The 21,152-nt window shown below is 37.5% G+C and overlaps 1 protein-coding gene, 1 long non-coding RNA gene and 1 other non-coding gene across 10 annotated transcripts; 2 read left to right on the top strand and 1 right to left on the bottom strand.

The window, feature by feature from the left end:
• The first annotated feature begins 2,193 nt into the window (after positions 1 to 2,193).
• On the top strand, positions 2,194 to 20,832 carry LOC100646367 (ankycorbin). Of its 8 annotated transcripts, none has more exons than XM_012318182.3 (15): positions 2,195 to 3,099; positions 3,368 to 3,702; positions 6,951 to 7,227; positions 8,845 to 9,093; positions 10,242 to 10,666; positions 12,909 to 13,167; positions 14,880 to 15,925; positions 16,108 to 16,578; positions 16,654 to 17,001; positions 17,056 to 17,438; positions 18,130 to 18,468; positions 18,609 to 18,685; positions 19,020 to 19,174; positions 19,609 to 19,679; positions 19,902 to 20,832. In XM_012318182.3, the coding sequence occupies exons 1-15, from the start codon at positions 2,894 to 2,896 to the stop codon at positions 20,067 to 20,069; spliced, it is 4,809 nt and encodes a 1,602-aa protein (XP_012173572.2). In that variant the 5' UTR covers positions 2,195 to 2,893; the 3' UTR covers positions 20,070 to 20,832. The 8 variants fall into 8 exon arrangements, with proteins under 8 accessions (XP_048269725.1, XP_012173572.2, XP_048269723.1 ...); XM_048413766.1 differs by having other exon boundaries at positions 16,648 to 17,001; XM_048413768.1 differs by having other exon boundaries at positions 2,194 to 3,099; positions 16,108 to 17,001; positions 19,596 to 19,679.
• On the bottom strand, positions 6,474 to 8,081 carry LOC125386700. Its single transcript, XR_007227071.1, has 2 exons — positions 7,766 to 8,081; positions 6,474 to 7,088 (listed from the first exon to the last, which is right to left on the bottom strand). It is a non-coding gene; the product is annotated as an uncharacterized LOC125386700 (long non-coding RNA).
• A 222-nt stretch (positions 20,833 to 21,054) lies between the features above and the next one.
• On the top strand, positions 21,055 to 21,126 carry TRNAD-GUC. Its single transcript has one exon. It is a non-coding gene; the product is annotated as a tRNA-Asp (tRNA).
• The last annotated feature ends 26 nt before the right edge of the window (positions 21,127 to 21,152 follow it).

The raw sequence follows: 21,152 nt of genomic DNA, 5'->3' as shown, positions 1-21,152 counted from the left end.
CAGCCAATTCAATAAAATAATATAAAACAGAAATTATCGTTCATCTATTATCATCTTATGAAACGAGAGAAACTTTTCGGACAACCAAATACATCATTTCTTTTAATGCATCGAGCAACAGAAGTATCCGTGCGAAGTGATGGTCGAATAACCGGATCGATTCGTCGCTGATAAAAACGAATCTCGCCAGGACGAATCACACTCCTCTGTAGGATTTTCAGGGAAAAATAGATCGTTACTTGAAAACCGCTATCGATTCTCCCATGCCGTTACACACATTATAAACTGACTGGAAGTCTGGTTCCACCTCCACGATAGCGTGACACGTGACGGGAAACAGGTTAGGAACGTAGACGCTGCTGTTTAAGAACGATGGTAACACTGTTCGAGGTGCAGAGCAAATTGCATTTTCGATGCTGCATGTGTAGGTTAGGAAACGATTTTCTGCATTTCGAGCGTGACGGGACGAATCTGTCAAAGTGATCCAATTTGGTAGAAATGGGTTTCATTGACAACAGCGATCAAAGCAGAAATTTGAAACGCCTATCTATCCTCTGTGCTTCGTTAAAGTCTCGCTTTTCGACGACACGAGAGATTCGTACGATCCGTTAATCTTGCTCTGCATAGAGTAAACTTTCTTTCTGAGTAGAATGTCATTAAAGTTCGTGTGGCTGTAATTTGTGGTTCGCTGTAATTGTAATCACGGTTGTAGTGTAGATTCGATCGGATTTTGCACTTTCCATAGTCCACTCAAATTAGACTGCCCTGTTTCACGGCGAACCTCAAGGGCACTCGTCAACACGTCCGATAGAGTCAATTTCGTTCGGTGCTACTGTGCCAGAGTAGCGTGCACAGCTGCTCGTCTTTAGTTTTCTTATCAAACTTCTTTTCCCTTGAAGATCAATCGATTCATATCGCTCTATTTTCCACGGCCGCATACGTCTTTCAAATTATACGCCGAATCCTCAGACTACGCCAGCCTTCTTCGTCTCGTCGCAGCCTAAAGCGAGTTAAAATGAATGTACAGAGTTTGTTGGCTCGCGCAATACGTAAGAAAGCGAGCATCGCTTACGTCGTTGAACGCTTAAGCAAAACGATTAAAATTTCAAATTTCAATATCGCCTGTAATAATAGCCTCGCGTGGAAAGTAATCGCTTCGCGATAAGAAAGGAGCGAGTGAAATGAACAAGCTTCCCTTCGTTTCCTTTTTCTCCTCCATTTTTTATACCACTTTACGCGGCATTGAAATATCCGTGAAACATAGGAGGATCAAGTTACTCGAATTTTTGTTCGCTTCTCCAATTATTTGAATTCATTGTTCGACGAAGCAAGCGCGAGACGCTTTATCGGTCGCTCAATGTCTTGCGAGTTCTATCGCACGTTTTAATCGCACGGCGGGGGAAACGATGTAGGGGAGAAAGAAACGAAAATTGGAGATATGTCGACCTTGCCATGAAACCCGGCATAATAGCTCTCGACGAGTGATAGGTGTTGTGGCGTTAGGTTTCTATGGCAGCGAGTGACCTGGTCAATCCACCACGTGGTCAGTAACCGAGCTTTAAATTCGGGTCGAGTTTAGTGATAAACTTCTGATGGGATCTGCGATCGTGTCGGCTGTTTCGTATGAGAACGAGGTCTCGGTGTCAATCAATTTAATCATTATCCAAACTATTCGCTATTTTTACTTTGAAAAACGGAATTCGCCCGGAAACTTTCCGTACGATCGATATCGACGAAACTTACTTACGGATATTAAAAAAATCTGCATAGAAATCTTCACCTAGTCGCGTCGCCGTGTTGTCAAATTTGCTGGATTTGCTGCAACGTTGCGGGCATGTCCGTGAGTAGCGATTTTTCTTGCGATTGCTGTAAACTGTAAGGTGTTTGCTGTCAGTCACGCAGTGCCTGTGTTTACTTCTGGCGCGCACTCATTAAAGCGTTTTCAGCCAGACAATATTTAGCAATGGACAGTGCTAGAATTAGGTTGTAAAAATTGTGGCAGAGACATCAGATAGCCGAGGAAATGCCCTCATTTTGCATTCATTCACGATCAGTTCTTATTCGTTGCTCGCTACTATACCTTAATGTACATTAATTACACGCATATAATAACCGAATAATGGATACTTACTTGACATAAAGGAGTGTTAAATATTAATGACGTTGTTGTTCTTTATTGTTAATTTTATAGTGTTAGCTTTTATTACTTATTTATGATCATGCGATTATTTAAGAGCAATTGTTTTATACCTAAAAACAATGAGTTTTCCAATTACATTTGTTGCTTTTAATTATCCATTTGTTTACTTGTTCCTTCAATCAAGACGTCCAATTTGATTGCTTAATTATAAATTATAATATAATAATATAAATTAAAAACACAGAGAAGGAAAATTTTGACAAACCCGTCGTACGATTTTTAAGACACGGCAGAATATCGAAATCCTGAGAAATAAAGCTTGTAATTCACTGTAATAGAATTTAATCGTCTGTCTTCAACCAAATAAATCAGAGTTATGAAACAGAAGGTTTCCCTCACTCGTAAACAATTTTCCAAATCTTTGCAATAACCTTTTTTTTTTTTTTAATAACCCTAACATAATCTACCATCTACACGCAACAAGAAAGTAACTTAAATTTTCGTTTCATATGTACAAGTATTCACTTAAATACCAAAGAAACTATAACGCAAAAAGATTGCGTGGAATTTGTTAAAAATTCGTATTCGCTGACGCGAACAAAGTTTACATGGAATCTTATTCGAAGGGCTGACCCAGTTCACGGGTAGAGGAACCGGACATTCTCTTCGGCGCGATGAATTCGATCGGCCGAGAGGGCGGAAGATGTTTCCACGCGAGGTCAGACCAATTGTGAACCGGTGGCAGAGACGGGCATGGACACTAAGACTCCACCGATCCCGTTGAAGGTCCAGGAGAAGCCAAAACCGAAGCAGCAGAAAAGTGTGGCCGACGTGTCCTTGCCCCCGCTGACACCATACAGGAATCATCGTCAGAGGCAGAAAACGCCTGGAACTCAGTGGTCGCGTGATGTGCCCAGCGCCGTACGGTATCAGGATCATCAGAAAAAAAGGCCTTACAGGTACACTTTCCCCTGCGATCGATGCATGCATTTATTCAACCGCTGCGCTGTTTAGCAGCAGGGTCTCGATTCTTACGCGTAAGCTGAAGCATCGTTAGAAAACATTTGAGGAAGTCGCGGTTGCGAAACGTCGGCAAATAGGAAGGATCGTTCTGCTTGAAATTTCTCCAACAAGTTCCGTGAATATTTTCTTTCTCCTACGACCCTCGTACATTATTTCCGCGAGATTTCCTTTCGACGTGTAAAGGACGTCGTTCAACTTTTCCAGAGTGCTTCAAATCGGCGCCACGCCTTTGATGCACGCTTGCCAACAGGGCGACAGAGCCAGGGTTTTAAGGCTGTTGAGAGAGCAAGAGGAAACGATTGGCTACAGAGATCGTACCCTGAGGAACGCACTTCACTATTGCATGGACGCTGGAACCGCAGGTGCCGTCGCGGCGGCGGCACCGGAACTGGTAAATGCACCAGATGCAGAAGGACACACGCCGCTTCATTTGGCTGTCATCGCAGGTGATACGCAATTAGTGGCTGTTTTATTGGCAAACGGCGCCGACGTGAATGCCAAGGACCTGGAGGGGCACAGTGTTCTTCATTGGGCGACTGGTATTTTTATGTTCATTAATCCTTAACGCTATAACGATCGATAACCACTAGACTGAGGATACTTATGGGGATTCGTGTTTTCCTGTATACGATTAAAAGAACGTAATGTAGATAGACAATTATTTTCCCTACTGAATAGTATAATGGTCATTGTGACATTTTTTACGTTATCTGCATTCTATGGATTTTTACGTTTCACATTTCACGTACTTAAGCGCATAAAAATCCGCAGTCCAGCGATTACACTAGCGTCATACGAGTATAACTATTACTGCACGATATGTATACACGCATACATATATATACATTTACTTATCAATTTATGCATTTCTTTTATTATTTATTGCTTCTACCTTTCCATGTATTCGCGTTTCGTATATTTCGATCTGTTCCGTTGTAATTTCGTTCTAACGATTAGTAATGCATAACTCTGCCCAAGGACTCTCTAAATAGCCTTATTTGCAATTGGCTCATAATTGTTTGATTGCGTGGCACTCTTGATGCATTTAATATACGTACATACACCATACATTCGAATTACGTATTTTACCGAAAAGTTTGTATGTTCTTGGAAATCACTTAGATGTGTACATACTTCGAATCAATCGACCTAACCTTATCAGCCACTCTATCTTTCCCGCTATTTTCTCCTTATTTCACGCTTAATCTGTACATACAGTATGCCCGGTTTATCAGGAATCGCTCAACTATTTCGGAAAACATGAATGGTAGAAAAAAATGTTTCGGGGACAAATTACACGATATACTGTACTCTTGTGTATTTGACTATACGGCGACTTTGGAACCTCCTGCGGAGGACACGTTACAATTTTTAAACAGACACGTCTTTTCATTAGTACATACCTTTATAGTTCACATTTGGAGGTTTCTAAAACGCTACAAATTTGTGTCTTTCGCATCATTTGCTGCATTGCAATCTTTGTCTGAGATCTGTTTATCTTTCATGTTTTTCCAAATATTTGAACGGTTCTAGATAAACTAGACACTTTCTACATGGCACTTTCTTTGTAGACAACAATATTTTATACATGGTGTTCCGCCTATCACCTGGACTATCGCTGATGTATTTAATATTTCATACAGATATTTTTTAAAAAGATTCTCTCTAGTAATGTAGTCAGCGTATGTTAATCGTAATTAGAGTCTATCGAGGATAATTTATAAAGGAAGAAAATTTGTTTCATCTCTTCCAAGCAAGTGTTTTATTTTAATTCAAAAGGAAGATGGAAGTAACATTCTTTTATGTTATACAAAATTACATTGTATAACAAGAATATCATAATTCAAAGATTATTCTAACCTTTTCGTTAACAATATAAACAATACAAACTTACATATATTTATATAATAGATATTTTAGAAAGATCTTAGAAATCCAAAGACTAATACTAGAATTTATAAAAATTATTTGTCCATCGTTAAATAATCAAGCTACTAGTTATTTTCTATAACATTTGAAAAATTGTATTCCGAAAGAAATTCTTCCGCATAATATCCTTTCCTAATAGAGTCACTCGCTTCCAGCAAGGCGATGATATGTACGCAATGAATTTTCAAAGTCGAGACTAACCTATTCTTGGGAAATCAACCTTCGAATGGATAAATTTTAACATATAATTTTCATTTATTTTTACACGCGTAAAAGAAATCCTTACCTGTACATTTCTATACTTCCAATCGCACTCTGTATGAAATCTTTTGTTGCTCATCCAAACGTTGACGACGTTACACCCTGCATATAATATTCAATTTACAATAACTGCATCTTGCGTGAATGGTAATTTTACGGTCAGAGAATACGCTGGCGATCAAGATTAGCCAAAGCGTCGTTTAAATCCGCGGTGGAAAGTGGGCATAAATTGGCTTATAAAGAGCCAGCTTTAATTTTGTCGGATGAAAGGTCGAATCGCAAATGGCCACACGAGCTCAGTAACGATTCCTTAGAAGTTGCGGAAACTGTGAATTACAGGGCGTATCTTTTCTACTAATCTCCGATAAAATAAGGGTTCAGTATTGGTCAGGTAAGGTTAGTGGGTCAGTTCTGGTGACGTCATTCCGGTTCTCTAAGGAACACGCGAGCGAGACCCACGCCGAGATAAACCGAGAGATTGACCATAGTCGTCCTTGGTGTATTCAAATGACCAGAGATTTATAGCCGTACACCACAATTGCCCATGTTTTACGTTCGTCTGTTGGATTTACGGTATGAAAAAGAAAGTTTTCTCTATCGACGAGTCGCATCTGTGTAATTCACGAACGCCTCGAGTTGCAAACGCGGACGCAACAAAGGCAACTTCTCACCAAGTAATATTCCGACCTACTTGTCGATGTCGCTGCTTTATCGTTTGTAACGTTACTCGCCAAGTGTTCCGAATACGGACACGCGGGACACGATGCTATCTTGCGAGTCTATTATTGAAGACAAGCAGAACTATGGTCGAAGGAAGTCTATCTTACCAATGCTGAGTCTATACTACGCGATTTGTTTGACTTACATATACACTAGTTGTTGATATTTTTTTCTTAGAAAGGCCACAGCTTCGAGAAGATTCTTCGCATAAAAATTAGTTACTGTTGGAAACTTTATGGATCATGTTAATTTAGATGAAACACCATTTTGTACATGTTTTATAAAGTTAACATGCATTGCATAATAACTGCTAATATTACTGATTTGCATTTTTCATTGGCAAAAGATGAAACTGGATGGTAATTTATTTAAAGAAAACAAAAAATAAAAATTACATGCGTATGCATAATAATTATGTTTTTAATTCTTGCAACATAATGTTTACCAAATCGTTTGATGTTATTATCGTAACGAAAACATTCATTGCTAGTTTAATGTGCGTAGTAAATTGATTTATGTTTATATTTAAAGTAACTAACCACATTAATTTCTTAGTATATAAACAGAGACCTAACGTTCAAAATGTTTAATCCAAGCTCTTATGTAATTTATTACGACATTTGCAAAGCAAAAGGCCTACGAAGTTGATATATATATCAAATTTAAAATTTAAATTTATTTAAGTTGCTACAATATGTTGTTTAATAATAATCATGAAAATATTATTTACTTATTTCTTATTGATGTCATTACAGAGTACATTATGTACATTTTAATAAGCAGCTTTAGAGAATATTTTATCTACGATTAGAATATTACGAAATGTGTATATTACGAAGTGTATGTATACATTATAAGTGTATATTCATTTGCTCAGTGTGCGGGGAAGCAGAATGTGTTCGCTTGGTGTTAGCGGCGGGTGCTCGGCCATCCACACCCGATCTTCGCGGAGGATCTCCTCTTCACTATGCCGCTCAGTGTTGTGGTGCAGCCGCGACTGCGGAACTTGCTGTACCTAAGAAAGTTGGTTTAAAAGTTCTCCAGACTCTGCTGGAATTCGGTGCCGATGTGAACGCGAAAGACGAAGATGGAAGACAACCGATTCTATGGGCGGCAAGTGCCGGTAGCGTGGAAGCTGTGTTGGCTCTAGCGAGGTAAAGTTTGACTCTATTTGATTTCATTTGAATACGCGGTCTTTCACTATCATTGAACGTTAACGTCGAAAATAATCCTATTTTAAGCTAGCTTATCGCGCAAAGAATGACGCTTTAAATTTTAACGATACATAATGGTAATTTGAGAAAATAATTCTTTTTAAAACTAGTAACACATTCGTAAGTGACGTCACTGGAATTAGAATTGAATTTGTGCAACGTTAAATATTTGTATCGTAAACTGTATGAAATACTTTAACTGATTCTCAAATTCATGAGACTTTCGTGCTTCGGAACTGGTCGGCAAAACTCGGGCGAGATCGAGCCGGCTCTCTAAAGTATAAAACTTGTCAGTATCTCGAAACTATTCGACTGCGTGCGAACATATCGAGATCTCAAAACTATGCAACTGCAACTGCATGTGAACGTACCGAGATCCCGAAAGTACCGTAATATATAATTAATTAATTGTGAGATCTAGAAACGATCCGACTATGTATGAACGACGAATATGTATCGAAATTCTGAAACTACTTACATATTATATGGTAGAACTGCAGAGAAACTATTTCCTCTCCAATTTCGATGATTTCGAAATGTGTTGTAAACCTCGGTAAGTTGAATATCTTTTTCCTATACATATAGATGACAGTCGGTCTTGATTTTTGAGATATTTACTAAAAACTGTCGGTACCACTATAGAAAATTCTGCCTATAATTGTGCGTTCGTAGCAAGGTATGCGTTAGTATTGTTTACCGGCCGTTCCACAGTGGCGGTCAGATAAAATTACACCTAATCTAACCTAAGAAATTAAGAAGTGGAAAAAAGGCGTATTACCAAGTTTTAAAAAAAAGAATTATTTTTATGACTTCTCAAAAATTTACTTGCCAGTGTCAAAAACAATGACTTTTATAACCAATGTTGTGTTTGCGATTAATAAATTACTTTCTCATTATTAACTTAATACTTCTTTTTCAAAGTGGAAGAATGCTGTATGTCACACCAGCTGCTTCTTTCATTACTACAGTGAACAATGAATTGTTTTTACGTTCCCCTGTAAATTTTATAAAATGTAACATACATCCTTTTCCCAGACAACCATTCAATTAAGGTTAGGCGTCATTTTATCTAGTCACCGCGCCGTGAAGCAATACTGACGCGCATACGCTGCCATGAATGTCGCTGCCATCAATTAAAAGCAGAATTCACTGTAATGGTACCGACAGGATTTACGAACATCTCGAAAACTAAGCCTGGCCGACGGTTCTGTGTACAGGAAAAAGTTGATAAAAATTGTTAAAATAGGAGAACAAAAATTAGATTCTTAGGAAGGAAAATAGTTTGCAATAAATAAATCCGAGAAAGCTTATTACCGAGATCAGCGGGAGGATATACCTTACGAGGCAAAAGGAATCATCCCGATTGTTCAAGAGATTTCGAATACATCGGCGAACCCAAAAAGGGAAAGAAGAAAATATATCCATTGAATTGAGATGCCTTCCATCTTTTCCCAAGTCAGTATACAAATCATCAAAATCGGCTAGGAAGTAGTTTTTCGATATATGTTCAACGAAGAAAGAAGACGAATGATTCTAAAAGCAAGAATTAAAATATAGAGCCGGTGGCACAGCTGCCGCAGGAGCTGCAGACAAGGATGGCCTGACGGCACTTCATTGTGCTGCTTCCAGAGGTCACGCTAGGTGCGTCGAGGCCTTAGTGAATCTCTGCGGTGCTCACCCCGATCACGTAGACGATAATGGATGTTCAGCCCTACATTATGCTGCCACTCTTGGTCACGCTGATGCCACAGCCTTAATTCTAAAGTTAGGAGCCGATCCGAATCGGCAGGATCGAAAGGGTAGAACGTAAGTACTGTAGAAAGCTGGAACGAATGTTCATTGAAGCACAGATTTCAATTTTATGATACAATTTTAAAATAAAAAAAAATTGTATTGATATTAACGAGACTGTCAATTAAAACAGGAAATTTATTTTTCACTAATCTATTAAGTATTTTAAGCTTGGATGTGGATAATTCTCAGAGAATACTCGTTCTAGCTTTCTATGGTAAAAGCTTCATAACTTTCATTAAGATTTCAACATCTTGATATGCGACAAAAGTGATAGAAGTTTAGATTTTTATTTCGAGAGTCTTTGGTAGTAGTCGAATACGCGTTTAATCAGTGGTATCAAAACAGTGAGGTCATAAATTAGAATGTCTTCCTCAAGACAGGGTTTATTAAACTGAGTGCATTCATAACTCAGTAAGTTTTCAGTAAATCTTCTGATTAAATTTAAATCCCAACGAAATTTTATATTTCTATATATTTAAATAAAATAATAAGAAAATTTATATTTATATTGTAATTTAGATCATTTTTACTTTCCTGTAACGTTAAAAAACAGGTCAATTTTTCAACTATACCATTTGGTGATTCACGTCATATATACAGCGTCTTGAGCTAGGTCCCTATGTCTCTCAAAATGTCTCAATTTATAATTATTTTCTTTACGGCCTACCTATACTTTACCAATAATTTACTCCTGACCAGTTTTACGACCTTACGGTATTTCTTCTACCGACTATACTGCATCTATGTCAACATTAATTTTGTTCTGTCAGTAATAATAGAATTAAAATTCATAGGTCATAGGGTTCATTAACACTATTATCTTGCATATACACATACGTACATACATAATAATAGACAATACCAGACAGTCTATAGATACTACATATAGACAGACTGTTATTATCGATAATGATACACGTTTCTGATACAATGTACTTACATACATAGACGTTGCCTTTAGATATGAAAGCTAAGAAATGTGACTCAAGCAGTTAAAAAGTTAAAATGAATGTATAAATGGAAGTGAGCTAAAATATGTAATATCTGGCTTCCAGAAAATATAAGAGAAAAGCTAAATCAAACGAGAGTACGAAAAATATTCAGCTTAGACGAAAATACAAAGAAAGCTCAAAGTTAAAAAAAAATCTGAAATATTTTAGACCAGCGCTTTGTGCGGCAGCGAAAGGCCAACTGGAAACCTTGAAGATTCTTGCCCAGCACGGTGGTTCTCTTTACGCGAGAAGTGTACGAGGAACCGGTGTCGCCCATGAAGCTGTCGCTTCCGGTAGGATCGAATTAATCAAATGGTTGGCGAAAAAACGGCCAAGCACTTTGGACGTTGCCACACAAGATGGCAAGACACCTTTGCACGTGGCTGCCCTTCATGGACATTTGGATGTGTGCAAGGTTCTTCTGGACAATGGCGCGAGGATAAATGCTGTTCTCCGAACTAGCAAAGGCAATCTGATGACAGCTCTGGACGCGGCGCTTTACAGAGGACACAGGGATTGCGCGAAATTGATCCAAATGCACGGTGGTACTACGGCACAGAAATTGAGGATGCAGAAAACTGTGCCGAATAAAGGTCAGGTCAGGTATATACATATTTATTTACAAAAATGTCTTTAAAGTGTATTAAGTATAAGAAAAGTTTTATAACGTGTATTATGCGTCAGAAAAAAATTTTATGTTCTATGTTATGAGCTTCAGAGACGCAATATCAGACTTTTTGGCTAAACATTTGGCGTTAAAATTTTTCTTATAAACCGCCACTTTTTCTTCATAACATTATTCCTAAGGACATTTTATAATTCGTTGTAACAATGAGGATCAATAGCACGCGAATGACAATCTCCATTAAGATACCGGTATGAGATAGTCATAATTTGCATATTTGTCGTACTAAACCGTAATTAAATCTAATGTATCACTTCCTGTTTATGGTACAAGTTTTATGCACATTTGTGGCAAGTTTATTAGTACGTATTATATACAATTATTTTATCGTATCCTTTTGCGAGGTTAGGGACCTTCCCATACTGTAGTTTCGAGCTATCGCGGGGAGACGCGGTCGCGAGAATACGCGTCAACGGGAGTCGTAAATTCCCGTTACGATTGCAATAATCGACACCACGAATAGTTTGATCCCCTGATTTCGGTCAGGATAAGAGGGGTGATTCAGTTAGTATAACACTGTGGTTCACAGAGTTAAAGTATATATTTCCAACACTTAGTCTACACGATTAAATAAATATAAATTTATACGATGTATAACGTTCGGCTCGTCAGAAGGAACTGCTTGTCTTTCGATGATTCCTTTGTCTCATTTCGAAGACGACCCCCACTATGCTCGGGTCACGCCACCGTTCGCGCCTATGATCACGTATGTCCGTTCTTGTGTGGAAAACGTAACGGACAAAATTCGACGTTTCGAGAGCTCGCTGCTTGGCGACAACTATGCGCTCGTCGATACATTGTATATGATCCGGCGGTCAGTTAAGACGATTTGCCTACGACACTATAGGGCCGCGAGCGACGGTTAGAAAATACAGCCTGTGGTAAGCCTCGTGGCGTAACAAAATTTTTCAGGCCCAAGTGATTGACTGAAGACGCATGTTAATACAATACCGTGAAAGTGAAAGGCTATATTGGGTCCTTAGGTTTATTAAGGGTCGGAATGACGTTACGCAGGCCGTTGGCTGTCCGGTCGCGAGGGCTGGAATGCAGATGTTTTAGGCGACGTAACATATACGCTGTTGAAACTTTTATATCTTAATGAATATCTTTATTTCTAATCTAATTATTTCTATCGTTTAGCTTAAGTGAGCCATCCGATATATTCGCATCCTATCGATGATGTTATCGAGTGACGCCCACGTGGATCTCCTTATCTCAAAGGGTTTCGTCTGTCATTGCATGCGATAGTATTCTCTTTTCATTTTACACTACTTATAATATATACATATACATGTACAACAACTGTCTCTACCGTAATGTAGAAATGACATAAAAAAGTAATAACTCTGTAGCAAAATTTTGCATTTCATTCTAACAGAAATGTCGTTTTCATAAGACGTACGATGTACCCAAGTCTTTAGTTGATTGCTACGTGTGATATGTGCTAAATGCGGCTGTGATTTGGCAAAGGAAGTGATGCGCCGGTGAGATACGAATAGGACGATGTGCAAAGAGATTGAATGTTTATATAAAAATATCGCTTATGTTAAAATATTGATTTGATTTCTGACAAGAGGTTTGGTTATACATGGCAAAAATGTGTGTTGTCAGTGGTGAAAGCTACAAGACTGTGGTAGTGTAGTATGACTGAGAATCAAGAAAGTTATCTTACAATTCTTCCAGTCGTCTGAGAGTCCTAGAAGGTTCACGTGTGAATCATTGAAAAGTTATTCGATAGTAGTGAAAGAGTGGAAATTATTTTTGTGATAATACTAATTGCGATTAATAATTGTGGTGATAGTGACGGTTGTAATAATTGAAAATATATTGTTCGAGACTTGTCAAAGGGGATCATGATTAGATTTTATAAGATTTATCAGAGAATCGTAACTAAATGTTCTGAGACTTGTCGTAGAACTGTGAATAAATTGTTCAATGTTTCTCAAGAAATTGTAATGACAATATCCGACTTACTTGCATATTTGAGAACCAATACAAGTACGTTCACTTTACCAAATAATCGATTTCGTATTAAAACAAAATTTTCATTCGTAAATGCTGGAACTTTTACCAATTTCCCTTCGAAGCAATTTCCATAATAGTTTAATTCGGATTTTTTGGATTTTTCATTTTTATCGAATCGATTTCAGTATTCTCAACGAAATTGCGAATGAGGCATCTGGATAGCAGCACCGATACGGAAAGCAGTCCCCGTAGACAAGATCGTAGTTGCAAACTTCCGGAATTATACTACGAGGAGCAATGGATTAAGAAGAGAACGCGACGAAGAGGAAATTTAAGAAAGTTGGCGCGCCAGGATAGCCGGAGCTTCAGCGAGGAAGAAGTTAGATTATCGAAGTCATCCTCGAAAAAAGATCATCAAAGGAGAGCTCGTAGTGAATCAGCACGGTAAGATATTTTTAAATTACATAGGTGTTTCCTCGAATAACACGTCGTCGGTACCGACAGACCGCGTAGTTGCGGAAACTGAAGTACAGTAGATTGGGGTTAGGTTGCCCCAAAAGTTTCTTTCATTTTATAAGGACATAATAGATGCACAAGATTTTTTGTTTTATATTCTTTTATTGAATTACGTATGATCCATTTTGTTCCAATAGAACAATGATTCAATAAAATAATATAAAACGAAAAATGTTGTGCATCTATTATTTCTTTACAAAATGAAAGAAACTTTTTGGATAACCTAATACATACATACGCATATTTATATTTTTCCAATGCATAATATGTGCTACTCAAAATTTACACTTGTTACATTCACTCGTTATATTCTTCACTGCAAGATTCTTTGATGCTAGTTGGAAAGTGCTTGTAGAAAACACTGTAAATGCCAAAAAACAAGTCTTTATAAATTTATGCATTAATATAGTCGAAATTTTTATACAGAACGTATTTTTATTCTATAGAATTATAAAGTACAATGAAATTATTATTTCTGTTTTTCAGTACAATTGTCTCTCATTGTAATTTGATCGAGTTGCAATTTAGTTGTCTTCTCTTCTTTCTTCCATTGTCGTTACACATAATATCGTACATGAGGCATGCTCTTTATAATTCAAACATTGAAAGCATCATTTAAGCCCATTTAGCATCCACTGATGCAGTGTCGTTGTGGGCGCCGTGTGAATGCCGACTAAAAGTGCAGTACCTATCTCAAGTGCCCGGGGGAGACACCATACTTTCGTATTTCCCCGCGCTACGCCGAAAATAACCTATTCCTGCAAAGAAATTCATCTTAACGTACTACATTTCGAAAAACTACAAATTTTTAAGTCCTATGACAGTGCAAGTGAACTCGACGAACAACTTGCGAAGGAAAATGCAAATACAAAGTGCAGTAGACTTGCTTTGAAATATAACACGATCTTATAGGGAGACATAGAGGAAAAAGTAGATGCACGTGGCAGTGCAGCATCGGTGATCAAAAGCTACAAAATATCCCGTTAAAAGCACCACCACATCGGTGCCACGATTCACTTACAATCTGTAAAACTAATAAACTTCGTTAACGTAGGAAGACAAACATCATAAAACAAATGAAACGAGCAATGCTATGTTTTGATATTGGCAACACTGAAATCCCAAAAGCCTGACGTCTCTCCCGGAACACCATATCTCTCATAATTATATTCTTCTTCTATTCATTTACGTTTATTAAGCATTATGTTTTTTTATTTTCGCCGCAAAAAAAAACACACAAAAAGAACTCGACAGTTTTTAAATGCTGAAAATTTTGAGATTTGTAAGCGTGAATATTAGTTAATTTGAAAGTATAAGAGATTGACATTTAAAAACCTAAATGTTCGATAGTTTGCAGGTTTAAGAATTGGCAAGTTTGGAAGTATGGGAATTGAGAAATCGAAACACAATGTTGAAAACATAAATTGAAACATTCACAAATTATGCTTTTAAATCGCACGAATACAATTCCTTTATTTGATTACTATCATAATAGGAAACTTAAAATAATAATAAAACATCAAATAATTCTGCAGAGATAAGCTTTCAATTTATTCATAAGATTATATACGAATAGTAACGAATCCGTTATTCGTTCCAAAGTACACTTTTAAATAAATAATCATGACAAAATATTGTAGGTACGAGGAAGATGATACCGATCGAAAGTTGAGAAGGGAAAGAAGTAAAAAACGATCATCGAAATCCAGACACGACTCAAGCGGATCATCCTCAGAGTCAGACAGCTACGAACGCGCTAAAGACACGTCGAAGCAAAAATTCGATTCGAGAAAAGACGAGAGCAAAGTTAATGGAACGGAGGGTTCAAAGAGAGACGATGACGATGAAAGCGTGAGCGACGATAGCCTGGAAGTGGTGGTGGTACGAAAATCTTTGGAGAGGAAATGCGAGAAGGTGGTGTCTGGAAGAAGATCAAAGACACCCAGGGAAAGTTCAAGAGAAACGAAATTCACAAAGACTCACAGGAGCACCAGAAGAAAATTGAAATCCAGCAGATCGAAAACATCGGACAATGGCGAGAGTACAACCGATCGAATGCATTCGCTGGACAAAGAACAAGGACCAACAGAATCTACGCTTCACAGCGAACAAACACCTAGAACATCGATAGACGAAGAAAGACAAAACGAAGGGAACATCGTTGAAAGTCGATATCGCAGAGACGTGACCGACAGCACCAGTCAAGAAACGGTGGAACGCGTGGTTGTGACAGCGATGGTCCATAAAGATCAAGGTCCAGATACGCCAAAATCCGTAGCAGAAGCTTCGAAGGAAGTCACCTTCGACGACAGATTAAGAACGGAAGTGATCGAGATACAAGAAATAGCGGGAGACGTTAGTTCAGGCAAAGCGGACGATATTTTAGAGCAGAGTGACGCATCACGTACCGATCTCGTGCAGAAAGCTGCCAGTTTGAAGAAAGATGTGGAAGAAATGAGACAGCAGGTTGCACAAGAGAAAATTCAACAAGAAGAAGGCTCGAAGCAGAGTCGAGAGAAGGAAGATTCCAAACGGGACCAAGAGAAAGAAGATGTAAAATCAGACCGAGAGAAAGAAGACACGAAAGCCGTGGACCACATGAGAAAAGATCAGGATGATCAAACCGAGACCTCGTTTAGTGATAGGGCAAAGAAGAAAGATAAGAGGAAAGATGAAAGCGAGAAAGGTAAGACTTTAAACGGAATAATAGCTAGACTGTAAGTATGTCAATATTATTGTTACTGAATTTGTTTTTATGCATAATATATTGAAACTTTAACTTAATGTTTAAGAAACATTTTTGTTAATTTCCTGTAGATTTTACTAAAAAAAGATTTCTGCCAATTTTCTGTAGAGTCCTCTTTCCAGGCAGGTTAGACGCACGCGAGCCGATTGAGTCGGAAAGTGCCACGTTGGATTCTGGAGAATATCAACGACAACAGAGCCGACAGGAAGACGATCTCGTTTCCAAATCAGACGAAGCGTCATCTGGAACAAAACCTGACGAGAATCTCGACAAAGAGACGGGTAGTGAGAAAACGGGCGTATCTGTGAAGGACCACGAAGATTCGGAGGAAGCGACCAAATCTGGAAGTCCGGAAAGTCAAATACGTTTAGAGAAAGAGGACACTACACCAAGGACATCCGTGGAAGGCGTTTCACCGTCAGAAGGAGAAGAGAAAAAGTCGACGTCGGAAGAAACGAAAAGTAAATCAAAAGTTAAATCTGCGACTGTAAAGAGAAAGGCGTCTTTCGATGAGAAAAGATCAAAATCCTCGTCTTCGAAGTCGGATGAAAGTCCCAAAAAGAGCGTCGGGACTCAAAAGAGGAAAGAATTTGGTAAGAAGCGCGAATCTTCCATGAAAAACGTTTCAATGAAATTGTCCACGGAAAAAACGAGCAAAGTAGTTGCAGAGAAGACGTCAGAAGTGCAGAAGGAGGATGAAATTGCTGCTGACGGCGTACAAACGAAAGAGGCCACATCGACCGCCTTAACAAAAAGCTCGAGCAAGGAGTCACCGGATGAAAAGGAGCAAGCTGTTCGTAGAAAATCTGTTGATTTCTCATCCTCTAAAGACTCTGCGTTAATGGAAGACAAATCGTTAAGCACAGATACACCAACTGCCACGAAACGAAAGATTTACGACGAGGAGGAAGTTGCTCAAGACTCGTCTCCTGCAAAGTCCGATTTAGAAGATCATAAGGATGAAGACGAAGCTAAAAAAGTGAAGAAACATCCTATGGAAGACGCACTGGGGACAGGTGAGTACTGAAACCACTCCATGAGTGTCTTTATACCGTTTCCCGTGCTTTTAGTAGAGACCTTTCGATATATTGACGAAAGTTCCTCGAGTTCTCCGAAATCGGCGCAAACCAGACGCTCGAGACCGTCAACGGGAAAGAGTAGACAAATTGGACGATCGTCGGTAAGAAAATGTTTGTTCGAAAGTTCAGAAGAACGTTCTCCAGATAGGAGCGCTATAGTGGCGGTGATTGAGAGTCCAGAATGGGACGAAGAGGACGAGGAGATTGACAAGGAGATCAGAGACGCTATCGGGGAGGACGGAGAACACGAGACGGAAGCCGAGGATGATAATGAAATGGGTGTCATCAGGGTATTACCAAGCACGAGCGAGGAAGAAATGTCTCGAGCTGGACATGATGTTTGCAGGACTTCGGCGACCGACTCGTTACCCCAAGTAGGTTAATTCTGAAAATAATATAAAGTTAAAACTGGTAGAGAAAGTAGAATGGAAATAGTATTTAGTCTTCCCTCATCGTTTGTGAGACTGGCGATAAACCGGTTGATCTTATATCTTCCCCTACAATATACTTTGTGACATATTTAATGGGGAAAATTTCATTATTTACAATATTTCAATTTTTGTAAGTTTATTTTATCCTTTAAATCAACATGATGCAATTCAATGTGACATTTACTATGCACCCAATATAAAAATATGAAATATAATTTTTAATGTTGGTAATTACGAAATAGATGTATGTATAATCTGTTTAAAAGATAAAATAAACTTCTTGTGCGTGAATTTGAAAATGAAATGTTTATAATGTTAATAATAACGTACGAGTACCATTTGTATTTATTCGTATCGATCAATGATAGAAATTTGTGAAAATGAAAAGGCACGTAAATGTACAAGATTGCCTTGACCATCTTTTTCAAATCTACCATCGAGAATATTTCATTATTTAATGTCATATTTTAGTATGAAATAGATTCACATTACTTCGTAATATTGGATTCACATTAATTCGTGATATTGAAACATCATATCAACAATAGTATTGTGATACATATTGTGTAAATAATATTGTAACCAAAAGATTGTTTTCTCGTAACTAATTATTTTTTCTCTTCATTTCACAAAGGTACAATCCGGTACTCGAACTCGTTTGACACGAGTTCAAAGTCCTCAGGAAAGTAGAGTCAGTCGACTGCAAGGGAAACAACGCCGTGACAGCGGCGGCAGGGATAGTGGCATAGAACCCAGTCCTAGAGTATCACGGATACCGAGAAGAAGGATCATGAAATGTTGTCCAAACACCGACAAGCAACAATCCCTTAACAAAGACACCATAATAAGAGATGTCCAAATCAGTTTACGACGATATCACTTGGAAAGAAAGATATTCTTCCAACTGATGGAACTGAAGAGATTACAGATACGTCATGGCAGAGCGAATGAACAAGTTTTGGTTAAGAGACAAGTAATAACCTTGCCTATTTCTCCCTATAAAATGCAACATAATCTACGCATTGATCTGTTTAACTGGAATTTAAGATTATATTTAATTCAAAATACTTAATCAGGATCTAAAATCACACTGAATTATATCCTTTGTTTCAGGTGGATGCTTTCCATAAAGCTGGGATGTCTGGACCCACCCTTGGTGTGGCAAAATACGATCAACCCTTAACGTTCAGGTTATTGTTTTCTAAATATAAAAAAATACGCTGTTTAAAACAATTAGAAGATCGTTTTTTGTGTCGCTTTGATTTTTATACTCATTACTCCTATCTGTGTATTTTTTGTAACGACTGTCTTAAAATCAATTTTTTTTTAAATATAGTAAAGTATAGTAAAGTAAAGTAAAGTAAAGTAATGAATAACATGACAGTCTATCAAGTCTATATATAGGATTCGTTTGCTGCTGTTTACTTTACTGATGCTATAAAACCATTCATAATGATTCTTTAATTGCTTAGCGTATATTTTTATAGTATTGTGAATGAAAATGTAATTAATATTTCTTATTAGGCACTTCGAGGCCTTCCTGTACGATCAGCTCAGGAAGATTCAAAAAAGGCCAGCAACTCCAGACTTCTGTATGGAAGCGAAGCAATGCATCCAAAAAACTCACCGTTGTCATCACGCCACTAGTGCTTACACTTCTTTCCCTGCGTACACATATCGTACGTTATTTCCGTGCATTGCCATAGTTAATAAGTTTCAGGATTCCATTTCAGACGTTTATACGTGAAATAGTCGAATAAGAAAATTTATACAATGTTAATTGTATTCTTCAATTTCTTTTAATTATCAACGTTTGATATGATAAAATTTCGATGATATTTCTCAAGCTTCCTCCATTAACGTTCTAATTAATTAATAAATTGGGAAATAATAGAAAATTCTTTCATAAGAAATTTTTATGTACAAAAGTTTCGCAACGTTTCTTTGAAAGAATATCCATGAGACACACATACATAATCATGAAAAGTTCAAAGGAATGTTACTATTTTTATGATTAATAATTCCGAAATGGTATGCTGAATACGAGAATCCAATCCAAATGACTTTCAAAAGGAATCAGTTTCCCTATTGTGATTGTAGATTATAATTGCAGTAGGTGGAGGCGGCCAAGAACAAGCGGATCTTCTTCCGAAGATAGAGAGCCGTGGAAAGGGGCAAATGAGGGTAAAATCTAATCACTTAAACAGAAAATAATTATGTAAGAGTTGCATTAATGCGATAATTAAATACTAAATAATTAAATACTTGATTCAAATCAAGTTAGTTCGTGTCAAATGAAATCCTTACGTGCTTCTTACTTATTTGAACAAAAATAATATAAGTAATGCGCGTGTTCCTTTAAAAATTACGTTACGAAACTGTACAAAAATTCTATCTTTGTTGCAGGTGGAAGTAACACATGGAGAAGAGAAGCAAATAATAGCTCTTCCAGCTGAAAGACTGGATCGTTCGAAAAAATATTACGTAACATTCACTGTAAGAGGGGAAGCACAACAAGAAATCGATAAGCCGAAATCATCGATCGGTATCCAAAGGAATGCCAAAAGTGTTTAGGAAGTCTTCAACTGTGTTTATCGTATCTTCCCACTGTGGTGATTTTGACTACGTTTTTTCTATTCGAAACAATATCAAAAACGTTTCCTATACTTTTTTACACAATCTTCTATTCTACCAATCTTCATACTATGCAACTTTCATGATAATTTTAACTTCATACTATGCAATGTTTCACATTAGAGTTTCTACGATAGTATAAATCGTAGCTTCATGGTAAAACATTGATCCTCCGATTTTGAAGTGATGAGTGTGGCAAAACAAAAAAGAAATTCAGAAACTGCCAGAGGAAAACGGTTCATGTATATACTTAGATTATGAAGCAGAATGTATTCTGTATAAATTTCATTCACATCGCTGTAAAAATAATCAATAGTATAAATGTGTATGATTGTATAATGTATTGCATCGAAAAAGTTCTATGCATGGACCCTCAACTTTATGACACGCGAATTACATTGTGTATAAAGATTCAATTGTATTAGACAAGACAACCGCGAACTTTTGTAAAATAAGCTAGATTGACTCAGTCCAAGTTCATTGAAAAGATCTCTTAATCTTACCTTAGTGTTACATTAAATTGTATTCTGTTTAATACTGGTCAAGAAAATACGAATTTATTCTATGTGTACAATAAGAGATATTTCGTTCCTGCAAAAGCAGGGACCATGTTGCATACAGGTTCTGTATATTTGTGTAAAGGAATCCGCTAACTTGTAATTCTGTGTAAAATAAAAAAGAATCACGAATCGCATAACTCAAATTATCTAAAACTCATTTTTACGTACATGTTTAAATGACAGCAAGCGTTTTATAATTTCCCCACAAATATTAATAAACGTACGTAAATGCATTTTTCAAGTTAAGAGGACGTTTTTGAATCAATTTGTAACTTAAGCATATTCAAAACAAAAAATGAAGACAGCCGTAATTTTTCTTTGCGTTATTATATAAAATAGCATTTTCTTAGACAATCGTTCAAGATTCCTCGGTAGTATAGTGGTCAGTATCCCCGCCTGTCACGCGGGAGACCGGGGTTCGATTCCCCGCCGGGGAGATTTTTTGCTGCCAACAGCCGCTTCA

This window comes from Bombus terrestris, chromosome 17, assembly GCF_910591885.1.
Source record: "Bombus terrestris chromosome 17, iyBomTerr1.2, whole genome shotgun sequence".
NCBI classification, from domain to species: domain Eukaryota; kingdom Metazoa; phylum Arthropoda; class Insecta; order Hymenoptera; family Apidae; genus Bombus; species Bombus terrestris.
Note: the sequence above shows the minus strand (reverse complement) of the source record. Positions and strands in the feature narration are given on the sequence as shown.

What these genes read in the sequence shown, in the direction of transcription:
- LOC100646367 (XM_048413764.1), top strand. Translation starts at nt 2,894, where the DNA reads ATGGACACTAAGACTCCACCGATCCCGTTGAAGGTCCAGGAGAAGCCA. An exon ending in CAGAAAAAAAGGCCTTACAG is followed by an intron (nt 3,100 to 3,367) that starts GTACACTTTCCC and finishes CAACTTTTCCAG; the next exon opens with AGTGCTTCAAATCGGCGCCA. An exon ending in TTTCCCTGCGTACACATATC is followed by an intron (nt 19,175 to 19,608) that starts GTACGTTATTTC and finishes TTATAATTGCAG; the next exon opens with TAGGTGGAGGCGGCCAAGAA.